The sequence below is a fragment of the Euleptes europaea genome, chromosome 6 (assembly GCF_029931775.1).
Source record: "Euleptes europaea isolate rEulEur1 chromosome 6, rEulEur1.hap1, whole genome shotgun sequence".
Taxonomy (NCBI): Eukaryota; Metazoa; Chordata; class Lepidosauria; order Squamata; family Sphaerodactylidae; genus Euleptes; species Euleptes europaea.
In genome coordinates, this window is record NC_079317.1 from 55457516 (window position 1) to 55476098 (window position 18583).

The following is an 18583-nucleotide window of genomic DNA, read 5'->3' on the forward strand; positions in this document are numbered from 1 at the left end:
TTGATTTAAAACATTTATGTCCTAAACACTCCACCACCTGATTTCGGCAGCTCAGAGCTGGAAAAACGACAAGAGTACTTTCTTGTTCTTTGTTCATTGGCAGCCCTATTCACAACCCCATACGAATTTAGGGAAATCTATTGGTTTTGCATTGTCGATATTTCTCACGTTATTATTTGAATTCCTTAGATCTGTCCAGATCTGTATAGCTCTAAATCCCATCGCATGCACCCCTATTATTTAGTTTCCCTCCCTTTCCCCCCGCTGATTTCCCAGGATGTGTATAGTAAAGCTCTGTACAGTTAGAAGCAATTGGAGTTTCTATAGCAACCAAGAATCGGGCCAACAAACCAGCCGCAGATTGCAGGGACACCCGAAGAAGCAACTGCGCATGCCCTATGTCGCTTCTTTCGCAGCTGTGGTTATTGTCGCTCTAGCCGTCGCCTTCTCCGTGTTCTTATGAGGTCATAGCTTCGCGACGGGAGCGACGTTTCGTCTTGAAGATCATGGCGGCGGTGGATATACGAGGTATTTGAAAAGGGGTGTATGCGTCGTTGCTTAGATTTGAAGGTTTGGTATATAGCAGCATGGGTTAGAAAGGGACTAGCGGACACAGCTTCGTCCACCCTACCATGATATTTTTGTTTTAATGCTAAAATTCCTCAGGAGCCCCGAGGTAGAGCCAGGAGCAGGGAAATGTGGTGCCCTCCGGCTTGACGGGGTGGTTGTGGAGAGCAGGAACACGGTCATGGTCCTCAAAACATCTCTACTTCTAAAACGCAGCGGAACAAGTAGAACGCGTTCACCGGAGCAGGGACAGGTTGGCTGTTATGGCCACTGGGAAAAATCCCAGCAGGCAGATAGCCTGCCTTTTTTTTTAAAATTTTTTAATTGTTTTTTCATGCATTCGATACAATCAATTAACATTGCCTTTCAATCTTTTCTAATTCTCAATTAAAACTAACATATATATAACAATTATCTTCCCCTACTTTGACTTCCCCCCTTTCTTCTTCTATCTCTAACTTATCTTCGTAATCCTCTTAGCAATTATTTTCTAATTTTTTATAAAAACAATTTTTTATAAAACCTTCTACAGTTATTAAAAAAGAAAGGAAAGTAGAAACAAGAAAATTAACCTAGTCTAAGTTATAACCTTTAACATTTTGCACATTAAGTTCATTTTTGCAATAAACAATCCACGCCTCCCACTCCTTAACAAATTCATCATTATCTTTTTGATTTACTAACTCAGTCAATTTTGCCATTTCTGCTAGTTCAAACATTTTATAAATCCAATCAGTTTTGTCCGGTATTTCAGTCATTTTCCATTTAGCTGTATAGACCATTCTCGCAGCTGTGGTGGCATGAAAAGGTCCGTTGTGTTATAATATAGTCTGGTATAATGCTTAACAACATCATCTCTGAAGTTTTAGGGATATTTTGTTGTAGAATTAACCTTAGCTATTTGTATATCGTATCCCAAAAGTTTTTAGCTTTATCACAAAGCCACCAAACATAATGAAAAGAGCCAACTTTATCCTGACATTTCCAGCAGTTTGGTGACATTGTACTGTACATTGCAGACAATTTTTTCAGTGTCAGGTACCATCTGTAAATCATTTTGTAGATATTTTCTCTTATCGATTGGGAAATAATCTTTTTCATGTCTCTTGACCAAAGTCTTTCCCAACTTTTCAAGGAAATAGAATGACCAATTGTTTGTGCCCAGGTAATCATTGCTGGCAGATAGCCTGCCTTTTTTGACGCTCTCCCGCCTGGCCCGGGAGGCAAGCAGGCCGGTTTGGCTGGGTTGGTGGTGAGGGTGCTGTCACTGGACACAGGTGGAGGCAAGGTGCCAGCCCTCACTACTCTCTACCATATCACTCCTGGGCCAGATGGGTGGTGAGTGGAGGCAGGAGCCTGGCCTCACTGCCCCCTGTCTGGATCTGCTGCTCTTGGCTCATCCTTGCCTGACTGTCCCTGATTGGCTATGCTGCTCGAGGATGATTGCCCATGGAGCGAGTTGGGCAAAGATGAGCTGAGGAAAGTAGGCAGATGCACCTTTGCATGATTAGTCCCAGTCTTGATGTTATCCTGGCGTGGATTCAGATGGCCAGATTGTCCGTATCAAGGTAGGGGACCATCTTCCAGGTTAGGCTGAGTTGGAAGAAAGATTTTTTCACAGCTACATTGATTTATTTCTCTAGCAGTAATGTTGGATCCAGTATAACCCCAAGGCTCTTAACTGAATCAGCAAGGTTTAGCTGAACCCCATTGAAAGGGTGGAGCACAGTGTCCTTCAAGATCTCTGTCTTACCAAACAGCATTACCTCTGTCTTTCCAGGGTTTAGTGTCAATTTATTCACTCTTAGCCATTTAACCAGAGCAGCCAGCAGTAATTCAGAACCTCTACCACATCACCAGGAGATTTGGATAAGGATATGTGTAGCCCTCTCCAAAACTATGGAAGATTTGGTCATAGAGATTGAAGGGTGTGAGGGATAGGATTGTGTCCTGTGAAATCCCACAGGATAGGTCCCATGCTGATGATAACAAATCTCCAATGGCATTTCTTTGAGTCTGGTCTGTGAAGAATGATTTGAACCAGTTCAATGCACAACCCCTGATGCCTACTTATGCCTTCAAGCACCTTAACAAGATGGCATGGTCCACTGTATCAAAGGCTGCAGATAAATCCAGTAGGAGCACCGCGGAGGCCTGACCTTTGTTTACATTTAGACAGATGTCATCAACTAAAGGATGTTTCTTTTTTTAGTGGCAAATGGATGAGAGCCTGAGGGAAGGTGCCCTGAGTTAGTGATTGATTTCTAATAGATACTAAAGATTCCTTGATGTGGTCTTTACATGATTTTAGAAGCTAGTTTGAGCAAGGATCCAGGGCACATGTAGTGGCATTCACGGATCCCAGGAGCTTGTCACGATCCGTTACGGAAACTGGGTCAAAGTAGTTGACAAATAGAACAACCAGTATATTAGGCACTTTTGCCAGTGGACCTGTGTTACAATTGGCATCTAAATCAGAGTGTGTTCTTGATATTTTATCAGTGAAAAACTTTGCAAAAGTATTACAGCCAATTGTCTGTTCCTGATACAATGAAGGCTCAACTTTAGGAGTCAGCCGATGCTGTGCAACCTTGAACAACTGGGATGGTCATGAACTAGCTGATGCAATAGTAGCAGAGAAGTAACAATTCTTTGCCACCATCACTGCAGCTTAATAATCGCATATTTAATCACAACAAGATCAGATATTCCATCTTTACATCACCTTGCCCTTGTATTTTGGCATTTTAAGGCCAAGTACATTTGGATCTTTCTGTCACAGCCAATTCATTTTACTGTGATAATTTTGCCTGCTGAGTAACTTCTTGTATTCCAAAAGTTATGCCAAGTAGTTTAACATGAGTTAAACTAAGTTGGACTCAGAACTTGGGGTGTAGAACTATCTTATTTTTATCCTATCCTGCCTCAAAGAAAACTACGATACTGTACATTGTTCTCCCACCCCATATTCTCTTCACAGCAATCCTGTGAGGGAGAGTAGGCTGAGAGAGAGAGAGTGACTGACCCAATCTTACCCAGAAATCTGAATGAGCAAGTGGTAGGTGTGAATCAGGACCTCCTCTAATCTCTATCCACTAGATCTCACTGACTCACTTTTAGCCTGATCCATTTATACCAATCAATTCAACTGCCCTTACCAAGTAGTCAGTCCAGACAAGTATACTTAATTGGTATTTGGCAGCTCTTGTGACTTAAAGAGTGTGAATGTTTGTCCCTGATGGGTTGTCATCATTGGCCTGGTCATCAAGACTTACAAATGTGTGCTGTGCTTCTCCAAGCATAACAGTGGTGGTTTGGAGGGCTTTGTATCATCACCAGGTTTCCTCTTATTTGAAATGGCCACCTTCAAATGAGCTCTTCCAAATTATATAGCTTGAATGCTTCTCTTGAAGATAGTTCAACATTATATATGTTCAGAATGTGGCTCACAACCTTTTAGGTCATGGTTAGTGGGGCCATGTTATACTGGTTCTCAGAGGCTCTATTAATAACTTGCAAGTTTTATTAATACAGCTTAGGGTGCTACAGTTTTGACCTATGAAGACCGGAGTAGCTTGAGCCACTTTCTCGTGTTCTCTTGGAACCATTTGTAAATCGAGCAATGCCCTCTTAACTATGCCATCCACGCACCATGATGAGATAACAAAGACAACTATAAAGGTATTATCAGTGAGCATGCTCTACAGCTATTAAACTTCCTTTCTCTAGCATAGAGACTCATCAAAACCTAGACCTCTTCTGTTAGCACTGGGGTCAACTTTAAATGGGTTGTTTGCCATGAGCCTTTGGGGAAGTATGAGGTATAAGTAAACTGTGGAACCTTTCTTAAATCTTGACTTCAGCGAGTATGAAAAGAAAGCAGTGAAGAAGTAAGCAGGTGTTTAAAATACTTTTCAATCAGCATGGGTTCAGAATGCTGCATGTTTGCTGCTGCCCAGTGTTAAGCTGAATTGGATTTAGATTGCAGCTAACTGAAAATACTTGGGATTGTTTGCAAGTGCTAGTAGATGAGACCGTTCAAGTTAAAACACTCTGAAGAAGGGCAAGTTTTGCTGCTGCTGGAGAGTTCAAAATCCAATGTGGATCAAAATCCAGAACTATACTGTACTGCTTGCCTATAAGCATTGCCACATGGTGACTTGAGTTAGTCTGTCTTTCTGTTTTCCTTCCTGCTACTTTAGTTTATTCTGATGAGCACAAAAGGCGGGCAGCTGATCAAGTGAGCCATTTGGCACTTGGTTTGGGCTTTTGGGTTTGCTTTTGTTCTCACAAAATTATATAAGAGGTTGTGTGTGTTCCATTGCTTCTGTGTATTGGAAACACTATGTTCTGTGTTTCTTCATGAAGTTAAAAATTATTTTGAATGGGAAAATCTTTGAAAGCAGCAGAGAAGCACAACTGTTCCACTGAGAGCAACAGCAGAACACCATATTCACAAAGTCTGGGCAGGTATTTTAGACGTTGGCATATCCTATAACAAGCACAGATATTTATATTATTTATTTAAATGTTAAACATGGGCTTGGCTTCTAATCTGTTTTTAGTAAGATTTTTTGGTCATATTGCCCATAGCTACTCATGAAAATAGTGACCAGAATTAATAGTCACAAGAAATTATACTGACATTGGTCTCTGTTACTGTGCGTATATCCATTCCTTGCTGAAACAGCCTATGGCAATGTTCTATGTTGCTTGCTGTACATGTGGATATTTCCCACTGCTTCAGATCCCATGTGTTGTTTTGCTTTATGCATATGCCTTTTCACCGGGCTTCCTTATATATATAAAACACTAAACTGTGTGTATACGCTTATTGAGCCTGTGCTCTTTATATGTTCTTGTTTCAACAACACACATTTTTGTTCTAGCCAATAGTAAAAAATGATTGGTAAACTGCTACATTGAACAAAACTAGCTTTAACAGAGGAAGAACATAACAGAAGTATTTGCATAATAATTTGAATAGCTCTTTGCCTGCTTCTATTTTATGCAAGAGTTAGACCAGCATATTAGAGACTGGTGCGGTATATACATTATTCATAGACCTATTTATGCTGCATTAATCATGGCTTCCCAAGCATCTAGGTATGCTTTCTAAAAGATTTCTGAAACAGCATATTCATATTTTATGCAGCTGTATATATTGTGGCTGAGCTTGCATTATTTGTTTGCTCAAAACTTCCTCTCAGACATCCATCTTAGAATACTTACAATGTGATTTCTGGGTTTGTAAGTAATGTTCATGCAAATTCATTATGGTTCTGTATTCTTTTTCACACTTGTGCGATATCCTTTTACCCTGTAAGGCAGATGTTTTATTTCCTTTGTTGGAGGACTTTGGAGAGTTGTATGATTTCTACTGTGGTATATAATGGCCCTTTAATTTTGCTGGGAGTATTGCTGCAGTTTGCTTTGCTTCATGTCCTTTATGATTTGTGCTCTCTGGATGTAGAGTATGTTCTATGTATGAGATAATTCAGTGATTTTATGACTTACCTGCTACACAATTCTGTTTATAAATATTCTGTTATTTGAAGCATCCATGAAGCCTGATGGAACTTGAATAGAAAATTCTCATAACAAAGATTTGCGGGAGAGCAAGAGACTCTGCTTATTAATGATATAATCCCTGAGCCCATCTGAAACTGATTAGATAGCTCTAATCAAACCACTTCATCTTTTACTGTTCATACATACACAGTTTCCCCTATAATTGGTTAGCCATCACTCTAGGTTTAGGAACATAAGAAAAGCCATGCTGGATCAGACCAAGGCCAATCAAGTCCAGCAGTCTGTTCACACAGTGGCCAACCAGGTGCCTCTAGGAAGCTCGCAAACAACACAACTGCAGCAGCATGATCCTGCCTGTGTTCCACAGCACCAAATTTAATAGGCGTGCTCCTCTGATACTGGAAAGAAAAGGTTTGCATCAAGACTAATATTTATTTTTGACTAGTAGCCATGGATGGTCAGCCCTGGTTAGTATTTGGATGGGAGACCACCAAGGAATACCAGGGTTGCTGTGCAGAGGAAGGCACTGGCAAACCACCTCTGTTAGTCTCTTGCCATGAAAACCCCAAAAGGGGTCACCATAAGTCGGCTGCGACTTGATGGCACTTTACACACACATACAGCCATGGATAGCCCTATCCTCCATGAACATGTCCACTCTCCTCTTAAAGCCTTCCAAGTTGGCAGCCATCATCACATTCTGGGGCAGGGAGTTCTATAATTTAACTATGCATTGTGTGAAGAAATACTTCCTTTTATCTGTTTTGAATCTCTCACCCTCCAGCTTCAGCAGTATCATTCAGGGTGGTCAGGCCTGATGTATTGTTAAGATGTATTTATATGTGATTGTCATATTTTAGGCTGGTAGAATCTTAACGAAGTGACCTAGCAGCAGTTAGTTTTTAAATCCCAATAGATATTGTATGGACATGGAAAAGCCTTTTAATTTGTGGGAATATGTCACCATTGTACTCTACTTGTATTAACTCTGGGTTTTTCTTTCCTTCTGCCCAGATAATCTCCTGGGAATTTCCTGGGTTGATAGCGCCTGGATTCCGATATTAAACAGTGGAAGTGTATTGGACTACTTCTCAGAACGTAGTAACCCATTTTACGATAGAACATGCAACAACGAAATGGTCAAAATGCAACGGGTAACCTTGGACCATTTGAAGTGAGTTACTTTAAGGCATGTATAATAGTGATCTATTACACTGTTTTCAGGATGGTGGGTGTTGGCTTCTGTGAAGAGTGCACACCTCCAGTAACTACAACAGAGATATTTGGGTCTTTTCCTTTTGTCATTAGCAATGTCAAATAATGAAGCTATGCTATGCTTTTTAAAATTATTCATCATTTTCCAAATAAACAATAAACCAAGACATTTCTTGGAAAATAATATACTAATGAGGCTAGAGAAATATTATGACTTTTTGCATTGAAAAGGATACTCTCCAGAGAGTAATTTCAGTGATCTCATTAGTAAGCAGTTACCCAGAAACTTCCCAGGGGCTTTATTTCTGCTTATTCTCGCTCTGGATAGGAGGGCATCTTCATCACGTTATTTCCGTTCACATGACAAGGGATGCAGGAACAAAAATAGATTGACACTTCCTTTCCCTCAGGGGAAATGACCCCTCCTTCTCCTTTATTGCCATTCTGTTTCCTGCCTTGATAGGGTGAGCAGTGTTTTTTCTTGCAGCTCTCTGCTGCCTTAGACCCTTAGGAGAAATTTATTAGAAGAACTAATTGTCTTTGTCTTGTTTAATACCTTCCCCCCCACCCCTCCTGTTCGTCTTCCCCGGTGTTTTTTGTGGGCTCCTCGCCTCAAGCTTAGGCTAGGCGCATTTTCCCGCCAAAACAAAATGGCAGCGATCCGAAAAGACGAGTACATCTCTAATGAGGACCTAGACCCAGGCTTACTGGTCGCAACCGTCCAAAGCCAGGAAGAACCCTCTTTCTGCCGCAGCGGCGGCAAGTCACAAACCAAGGAGTCGGGGGGGGGGAGAGAAAAAAGACTGCGGTGCCCGATTCAGACGCGAGCCTGGTGGGCTGGGGAGCGACCTTTCAGGGGCAGCCGGCCCAGGGTCTCTGGGACTCCTCCGAAAAGAGGATGAACATCAACGCCCTGGAAATCAGGGCCATCTACAAGGCCCTCCTCCACTTCGAGCCCCAACTCCTGAACAGACACCTATTGATTCAAACGGACAATGTGGCAGCAAAAGCTCACATCAGCAAACAGGGCGGCTCCCATTCATCCATCCTTCACAGGGAGGCCATGTTGATACTTACCTGGGCAGAGAAAAACCTGGCCTCCATCGCAGCAGAGCACTTTCAGGGGATCTTAAATGTGCAAGCAGATTGGCTGAGTTGCCAACACCTAGACGAAGCGGAGTGGCAACTCAATCCAGACATTTTTTGTCAGATGACACAGGTCCTTGGCTCCCCGGAGGTGGACCTCTTTGCCTTGTCGGGAAACCAGCAAGTCGAGAGGTTCTTCTCCCGTTACATTCAACACAACGCAGAGAAGACAGACGCGCTCCTGGCCCCTTGGCCACCCGGATTACTATATGCCTTCCCGCCTCTTCCGCTACTCCCGAGGGTGATTCGACGCATTCGGCTCCAAAAAGCCACAGTCCTGCTGATAGCTCTGGACTGGCCCAGGAGGCCATAGTACTCGGCCCTCCTTCAGATGTCCTTCCGGGACCCCTGGAAACTACCAAAAAGACAAGATCTTCTGCTCCAGGGGCCTATTTGCCACCTGGGCTGGTACAGACTGACCGTATGGTCATTGAGAGGGGAAGGCTACTAGCCTTGGGCTACCAATCAGATGTCGCTGAGACTATCATAGCTTTGCGAAGACCATCTACTCACCTACTGTCCACTAGTTCCCTTCTTGGAAGCTCCAGACGGTCCTGAAGGCACTTACTAAATCCCCCTTTGAGCCTTTGCGGGTAGTGGACCTAAAGTGGCTCAGGATGAAGGTTCTCTTCCTGTCGGCCATCGCTTCGGCGCGCAGAGTGTCCGAACTAGGGGCTCTCTCAATCCGACCAGGCTTGTGCGTGATCTATAGGGACAAAGTTGTTCTTAGGACGGACCCTACATTTATCCCTAAGATAAACTCTTCTTTCCACCGACAACAGGAGATCGTCCTCCCTACCTTCTCTCCCAACTCCAGCTCAGAGCGGGAGTTGAGGTGGCGTACATTGGATCTCAAAAGCCATCCGCATCTACATTAGACGCACTCAGCCTTTGCGCTTGTCACTCCCTATTAATCACCCTGACGGCGCCCAATAAAGGAAAACCCTTTCTCAGGTCACTGAAAGCGAATAGGCTCTGGGAAGGAGATATTCCAGATACAGGGGTTTCTTAAGGGATTACTGCCACAAAAGTGGAATAGATCTATAGAGAGAACTGGAAGAGAAATTTGAGGAACAATCTCCATACAATCTCCATGGTCTGTGGGGGAGAGAGATTGTATAATCTCCATACTTCCCTGTTATATATGCAGTAGAGTCTGAATAGGAACATCTGTAAGTTATGTGAACTGAAATTGGGTTCTTAATTTAAGAATTGTAATTCTATACTAACTAAGCCATCTAAGATCTATACCTTCTCTGTAGAAAAACGTATAAACTAGCTCTGGTTCTATGCCTTACCTACCTACTGTTTTCCCTCCAAGTCAATCCTTTGTACAGTGTTTAATAAATCTCTGTTACTTGGTTGTTAACTTGAAAGAGCCTCCGGTGTCTCATTTTTACTGAGGTAAAATAAGTAAAGGAGCCCCGTGGCGCAGAGTGTTAAGCTGCAGTACTGCAGTCAAAAGCTCTGCTCACTACCTGAGTTCGATCCTGATGGAAGTCGGTTTCAGGTAGCCGGCTCAAGGTTGACTCAGCCTTCCATCCTTCCGAGGTCGGTCAAATGAGTACCCAGCTTGCTGGGGTAAAGGGAAGATGACTGGGGAAGGCACTGGCAAACCACCCCGCAAAGTCTGCCTAGAAAACGTCGGGATGTGACGTCTCCCCATGGGTCAGGAATGACCCGGTGCTTGCACAGGGGACCTTTATCTTTTTTTAAATAAGTAAAAGGGGCTAAGGAGAAAAATTAAAGCCCCAATCAAACATTTTGGAAAGCAGTCTCTCTCTCTAAATATTGTCGAAGGCTTTCACGGTCAGAGTTCATTGGTTCTTGTAGGTTATCCGGGCTGTGTGACCGTGGTCTTGGTATTTTCTTTCCTGACGTTTCGCCAGCAGCTGAGTCTCTCTCTCGCTCGGTACGCACAGATCATGATAGTGTGACTTGCCCAAAGTCATCCAGCAGGCTTCCATGGCAGAGTTGCGTTTTTGAACCTGGTTCTTCCAGAGCCTATTCTGACACTCTTAACAGCTATGCCACACTTAAACTAATTAAACCTTTGTTAAAGCGACAGGACATTTTTCTCAAGGCCTGTTGTCAGTGCCAGTGACAGGTCTTAGTTGGTTTCTCTGTTGCCTGTAATAAGATTGTAATCCTTGGCTCTTCTGAGTTAATCTTTTTTTCTCCTTTCAGCCAAATGGTTGGCATAGAATATATCCTTCTCCATGCACAAGAGCCTATTTTGTTCATCATTCGTAAGCAGCAAAGACAATCCCCAACTCAAGGTAAGGATTTCCACCATGTTCCTTCTAATATTCCTATCTTTTAAAAATAAGGTACAGTCCTGTGCGTAAGTATATTGTCATACAAGAGGGATCACCATAGCATTTAACACAGCTCTTTATCCCTCCCAACCACCTGAACACAGGAAGGGCATATTCCTGGTGGACTTCAACATCCACGCTGAGGCTTCTTGTGTGATTAAGCTCAGGATTTCATGGCTGTCTTAACAACCATGACTGTGTCCCACTTTGTATCTAGAGCATTGACCAGATGGGTAGGGTTGCCAACAGGCCTGGAGAAAAATGCCTTGTTCCTTTAATAGAGGATTAATATAGTAAATACCATCCCATTAAGCCTCTATTAAAAGGATGGGACACTTTTCCTCCAAGCAGTTGGCAACCCTACAGGTGATGGTTTCATTTGGGCTTTCTACTTTGGTTCAAAGGAGGTTCTCCGAATGGCGGAACCTGCTGTAATTACTTTGCCCTGGTAGATCATTTCTTGAATGGGTTTAGACTTGCTGTTCCTTATAGCCTCTGCAGGCTTAGGGGCCTGTTAGAAATATCTGCCCTGTTGATTGCTGGATCGAAATAGTTTCCTGTTAACTTTTAGGAATTTTTCAGTGGATGTGACTGGCAATCCTGTTGAAGGAGTAGATCTCTGGAATGGAATAATAACCTTTGTCTAATGTTTGGGCTTCTCTTCAGCAGAATAGAACCCAGTCATCTCTGTTGTTTACTAAGAAGCTTGGGGAAAATAAATTGCTTGAATTGTGGCCAGAGTGTTGGTGGCAAAAGACCTACAACTAGTGTGCTTTACACTTCTCCTTCTTGGGTCTTTTCTATATATATATATACACACCTATATATATATACCTATACATATATATATATATATACACACACACACACACACACAAACACATACACACACACACACACACACACATATATACACCTATATATATATACACACACACACACATATATATTGTTTTTCAGAAATTACTATACATCTCATTTGACAATACATCCTATATATCAATCTTTGAATCAATAAACAATTAAAAAGTTATTAGGTGTATGCCATATTAAATACAATTAGTTATAATTGACTTCCCCAGTGACTTCCTCCCTCCCTACATTAATCTGGTATCTACTTTGTATTAATATTTTCTAATCCTAATAGGTTATTATTTTAATGTTATATTTTCCCCTTATTTAATACATTTTGATAAGTAATATTAATAATATAAGGAGAAAAAAGAAGAAATTATTAAAGAAATAAAAAACAGAGACAGAACAAAACACATTGACATAATTTTCTCCAGTCACTCATCTCTGCCAAATTATAATGGATTAGATCTTAAGGAACGTTATTTACCCCAAAATTAAAAATTAGTTTAATATTGTTATTCCTCTACTCCCCCCCCCTTTCCCATATTAAGAGTCAAATTGGTATTCTTCCGGCTTTCCTAGCCCTTCTTTTTGAACTTTTTCTTCTGTCTGGAGTTTCTGTTGCCATCTGTATGCTTTCTTGAAGTGGCCTCTTGTCTGTAACAATCTTCACCCATTGCTCCTTGGGCTGTTGATACTTCTTTTTGTATTCCTGTAGTAGGGTCTGTCAGCTCATTATTTGACAAAAAGTTTTTAATATCTTCCAAGAAGCTGACAGCATGTTTAACCTGTTGTAGGTGAAGGTAAGTCCTTGTGGTAGTAACCAGCTGTATTTTATTCCCTTGTTTCTTAATATCTCAGTAAGGTCTTTATAGATGTTTCTCTTTGCAATCAAGTGACGAGGGATGTCTTTGAGAATTATTAACGGTGTATCATCTACACTTAGATGGTTCTCCAAGTGTATTTTCATAATGATGTTTTTCATCCTGATGTAAAAGAAGGAGATCAAGATCTCTCTGGCTGTTGTTTTCTGTACTCGAGTTGGCAAGGGGATTCTGTATATTTTATTTATTGCATGGTTTAATTCTTGTTCATTTAAATGAAATATATCAGCAAGTGATTTTATGATGGTCTGTCTGGTGTCCCCTAGTCTTTCAGGCAGATTACGTATACGCAGGTTGGATTCTCTCAGTTTCAGATCCAAAACAGCTAGTTGGTCCTTTACTCGTTCTTCCTGAAGTCGTATTGCTTCAGTTTGTTGTGCTTGAGATTTCATGTCCATTTTAACTTCTTTCAATTCTCCAGTGATGTTTTTAACTGAGTTCCAACTTGTTCATGCCATTTTTTATTACTGTAATTTGATCTTTTATTTCCTTGATCTTGTTTATTATGCCATCAGATTTTTGAGTGATAACTAAAGTCATTTGTATAGCTGATTGTTCTTGTTGTATAGAAACCTGTTCAAACTTCTTCTTTAATAATTCCGTTTGCGTGGCCAACATTTCTTGTATCTTTTGATGATTACTTTCCATGATTGTCTGTGGCTTTTGTATTTTCCAGACTAGTAAGTTTAATATAAGCAGGCAGCTCCGTGCAAGAAAGCTACTAAGTTGTTAAAAGGCTCTGGCTCGGCTTTAAAACTTATTCCAGGAAGTGTACAAGGAGTTGTAAGGCAGTGGACTTTCCGTTGCTCCCACTCTATGGTTAAAGAGGTTAGGATTTATTTTGCTGCTACACTGAGTGGGGCATATCCGGCCCCACTATGATTTCCTGTCTTCTTAGAAAGACCACTTCCTTAATGAAAATGTGGCTGGAGGACTCTCCTAAGGTAAAGGAATGGAGTATCGAAAGTGAAGGATTTCTCCTCCCCCCTTCTACGCCGCAGCTGCCGATTGGTAGCTATTTATGCCACTCAGTTCTTTCCGATTGTTTTGTTTGCCTGCTAGTTCAGTTTATAGTTTAATTAAGTAGCCTTTTTAGTCGGAAGGTCACTTAAAATCCTGGGCGAAGGGGTATAGAGTCTTTAGCTGATTTTGAGAAATTCCAGTCGTTCAAAATCGGATTAGTAGACAAAGGGTGTTCATGTAATTTACTCGGATGTTGGAAGTCGGGGTTCTCTGTTGTTAGATTGTTCAATGTTCAGTTAAAGATAGAGGAGATTGGAGCCTATTTCCATGAGACGTTTGTGGCGATGGAATTCCTCCTCAGCCGGCGGGACTTCGTCCGACCCTCCTCCGCAACAAGTTGCTCTTGTGGGAGGGGGGTGGGAGTCATACCGCTCTTCTTTGGCAGCAGGGGGTTGCCTGCTTTCCGATCCACCATTTAGGATCGGAATCGGGGCTTTTAAAGGGCCCCCCGGCTCAGAACGCCTCTTGGTTCCCTCGAGAGATCTCGGGGGACATGGCACTCGGATCAGCTCACTACCGGAAGTCTTCCTTCTTGGGTCTTGATAGTGGGGAGTGGGTGCGCTGGCCAACTTGAGGACAAAGGTAGCAAATGCCTTTGTAGGGAGGGCATGGTCCCTATCCCACTTCAAGATGCTATAAAACAGCTACTGCTGAAAAAAATTCCCCTTTGATTCCTCTGATCTAACAACTATCAGCCAGTGTTAAAAATTCTGTTCTTGGACAAGGTGACATTTGGTGGCTTCTCATCTCCCAGGTTTTTTGTTTTTGGAGTGAAAGATTTATCTATATCCTTTTTCAGTTCAGTTGCAGACTTGGTTTGGGTATTGGGTATTGAAGCAGTCTTGGTCACCTTAGTTGATGACTGCATCAGCGAATAAACATGGGTAGCTCTCTTGAATGACTTGGCAGCTTACGGTACCATTACTCTGGGGTCCTTCTGCACTGCTACTCCTCGTCTTTTGCAGCTTGGCCAGGGAAAGACTGCCGGGGGAGGGAAGGAAGGAAATTAGAGTCAGCGTGGTGTTGTGGTTAGAGAGTTGGCCTAGGATCTGGGAGACCCAGGTTCAAATCCCTACTCTGGCATGGAAGCTTGCTGGGTGACCTTGAGCCACTCTCTCTCTCTCAGCCTACTTCACAGTGTTGTTGTGAGGATAAAAGGGAGTAGAGGAGAATGATGTTGCTTTGGGTACCCATTGGGAAGAGGGCAGGATATAAATCTAATCAATAAATCCATGAAAGAAATAATAAATTAAGCTGAAGAGTGAGGGGGACAGGTAGAAGAAAGTTTGGTTGGTGAGTGGGAAGATAGAAGCAGAGAAAGAGGGAGGGTATATGTGTGCTTCCAGGAGGAAAGGGGATACTGGGGAAATGAAATGGCCCTCATGAGTTCTTGTGGTTTTCCGCTTGTCTATATACAAAACATAAAGAGAACACATTGTCTGTATTTTGCTCTGTTTGGAAGATGGACTTGAAAACACCATGAAAGATGAATAAACTTGCAGCTACTGATCTTTGAATTGTAAGTTTAACCACCACCCATTTTATATCCAGTGCTCTGGGCTTCTCTTTTACAGTTATTCCATTGGCTGATTATTACATTATTGCTGGAGTGATTTATCAGGCACCTGACTTGGGATCAGTTGTAAACTCTAGAGTGGTGAGTTTCTGTCATCTTTTTAATGATATTAAGAGTTGTCTGAGCAGTACTTGGTTTGTTCCCTGGTTGCTTAATCCCCCCTCAAGGCTATCCTTCTTTAATCTTTTCTGGAAAATGTACAAGCACCAGTGAGCAAGAGAGAAAAAGGAGATTAAGCTGATCTTTGAATTATTAACTGTTACATAGTATATTATTTTTATATTAAAGGTGAGATTGACCTGAATGGTGCTTAATATTTGCCAAGACTCAGTCCTAGCACGCCTAAAATGCAGCATTTAAATATGTGTACTAACAAGTAGTATTTCCCTCATCTTTTATGTCTCCATCCCTTTTGCTTCATTGATTGGCAGGGCTTCTGGCATAGTTTTGGTATAAGAAGCCAAAGGAAGATTCTACAATCTGAACTAGCCCAACATATTGTGCTGAATATATGTGGGATTTTATGTTGTGTGCTTTATTTTGTATGGCTAACATATGGTAGTGCAAGTGAGATGATACATTTTTTTACCTATATTTTATAAAAGCTCACTGCAGTACATGGAATCCAGTCAGCTTTTGAGGAAGCCTTGTCCTACTGTCGCTATCACCCGTCCAAAGGCTATTGGTGGCATTTCAAAGATCAAGAAGAAAGAGGTAGGGTTTCTAAGGAGTTTGGGCTTTAAAATCACTCTCCCCTTTTTCATCAGCATGCATTCTAAGGTAAGGCTTGGTTTGTGCTGAAATGTGTTTATTCTGTTGTTTTTTTAAACAGCCAAGAAGAGGTAAAGTATTCCGTACGTGTTCTGAGTCAACATAGAGTTGGAGTGGGCTCCTGGTTTTGATTAGTGGGATTGTTTTCAGACCTTAAGCTTGTGGGTAGGGACAGCAAGGGCAAAACAATCTTTCTTCATTCCACACTATGAAATGGGTTGATACCAAAGAGAAGCCAAATGATGGTTTTGATTTAGCATCCCTGTATGTTTAATCAGTGGGAAGTTGGGAGTATATTTGAATGGGGGGGGTCTTATCTCCATAGAAAACCTAAAGTTATTAGTGGAAAATTGGTAGAAAAATGTGAAAATAAAAGCTAACTACTGTAAAAAATATTAAGGAAAAACACTGCACAGTTAAAAGTGGGGAATATGAGAAGCTGAATCCATGAGTGAGTTAAGGATGGATGAAAGAAAAAAAAAGTATGATTTGATGGGATGCTTCATTATTACCTCAGTTTCCATTTTCAGATAAAACCAAACCCAAAGCCAAGAAGAAAGAAGAACCAAGCTCTATTTTCCAGAAGCAACGTGTGGATGCATTACTTCTTGATCTAAGACAAAAGTTTCCTCCTAAATTTGTGCAGGTATTAGGTTAAATTGTATTCATTTTCAGGTGGGTGTGCGGGGGGGGGGTCTTAATAAAGGTGGTAGAGCTTAATAAAGGTAGCCTCACAGTTCACCCCTGCTTCCCTCCTTCCTGCCGTGGAGGGAAGACTCATCAAGGCATGGGCCAGAAGTACCCATGTTCTAAAGGGTAGAACATTCAGCTAAGATTACACTTGTTCTCTAAGAATATATTTTAACCTTGGTAAATTATGATGGTAAATCACTTAGTTGCGATTTTTTTTATTGTGAATATGGACAATGGATTAACTTTCCACTATTAAAAAATGGGAAGCCTTACTGGAAACATCTCCTATGTGAGTTCAGTGGAAGTGAAAACATTTGCATAAGCCTATAGCTATGCAGTAGCTTTTCCCATTCATCTTTCTGAGTGTCGTGATGCAGACCTGTGAATTATACTGTATCTTCAATCCTGGCCTTAACATGCTACTGTTGGTCTGTGCTGTGGTTGATTTATGACAGAACCCTCAACTCCTTTGTGGGAGAGAAAGACTATGTGATCATGAAGACACTGGCATTAATCAAGTAGCAGTTCCTACCTATGCATTCATTAATGGCTTCATTTAATATCGTATATGTAAAGGGAAAGAGAATTTTGCCTAACAAGGATGCAGTGGCTAGTTTCTTCTCAGCTGTGATGGAACAGTAGGAAGCTTTTCTGTCTGTGACTACAATGGTATTCCTGTTTGAGTAGTTATTAGAGAGGTGGCACACATCACAGAGGTGTGAGAGCCCATTCCCAGTTTTGTCCGGGTTCTCTGTACAGGGCATTTGTAAATATAAAGATCGGTTTACAAAGAGTATGTCAAAGCCAGGTCATGTTGTTCTGATTCATGACTCCCCCCCCCCATTTTTTCCCACAGCAAAAGCCTGGAGAAAAACCCGTCCCAGGTGAGAATTTGGTCGTGTTTTTTTTTTTTTTAAGGGGCCAGATCCAGAGATCGTGTTTTTGCTGGGAAGGTTGCCACTACTAGCATCAAGCTCACGCCTAACCAAAGTCTTTCTATGTACATATTCCCTAAAGTAGGATTTCAAAGAATTCCCAAAGGGAAAACAAAAAACAACAACCCAGAATTGTGAATTCTTACAAATGTCCTGGTTGCAAGAAGTCATGATTCATTGGTAGGGCAACTGAATAATAGCAGTTCATGGGACTTTTGAGTCATGGAAGTCTTGTATTGTTTCACTGACCTTTCGAGTGACGCCAGGGTGCATGCAAATTTGGGAAACTCAGAGTTGCTTTCCCTGGGGTAGGGGCATCCCTTGTAGTGTTTGATTGGGTAATTGTCCTGTTCCTGCAAAAGTGGAACAAGAAGCAATGTGGTCCTGGGAGCTTCCTGCTGCAGTTCAACGTCGTTCTTTCATTTAAGTGTTTTGGATTAAATTGTGCATATTTTATTTCACCAGTGGATCAGATCAAAAAGGAGCCTGAGCCAGCCCCTGAGGCTGTCAAGCAAGAGGAGAAAGAGACTGCCAAGATCACTCAGCAGAGCACCAGCACCAAAGGTCCGCCGGAGAAAAGGATGAGGTTGCAATGAGGGGTGGTACAGTGACACTCCAACGTACAAGGAAGAAACAAGTAAACGATATTTCTTCCCTCTGCAGTCTGAACACTGCCTTGAGGACTGCAACATTTAAAGGTTTAAACATGTGAAACTGTGTTTTCTCTTTTGAATGAAAGTGTTTACCCTGAACTAAATATTCAGAAAACTGATATCAAACAGTTTGCAGCATACAGGAGTAAAGGGCACATCCTCTTGCAATTTTTAATGTTCAGAGCTAATTATTTACCTTTTCCATTTTCAAAGTCCATTATTTTCTAAGCCAGGGATAGGTGGCTTTTCTTTGACTAAAAAATTCTCCTTTTTCATAAAGCATAGATCTTGGTATAAGATGAAGAAGAAAAAATGCTTCTACTAGATGTGCCATTAAAACGAGAAGAGCAACCTTACCTGTTGCGCTTATATGGAGAAAGGTGCAAACTGTATTTTGATACTGAAGGAAGATGTC

General features: G+C 41.6%; 1 protein-coding gene across 1 annotated transcript; it reads left to right on the forward strand.

Moving 5' to 3' along the window:
* The first annotated feature begins 497 nt into the window (after positions 1–497).
* On the forward strand, positions 498–18127 carry MED6 (mediator complex subunit 6). Its single transcript, XM_056851319.1, has 8 exons — positions 498–528; positions 7114–7273; positions 10648–10739; positions 15115–15197; positions 15722–15830; positions 16418–16533; positions 17437–17464; positions 17981–18127. Exons 1-8 carry the CDS (start codon positions 507–509, stop codon positions 18109–18111), a joined length of 741 nt encoding a protein of 246 aa, XP_056707297.1. The 5' UTR covers positions 498–506; the 3' UTR covers positions 18112–18127.
* Positions 18128–18583: the final 456 nt, after the last annotated feature.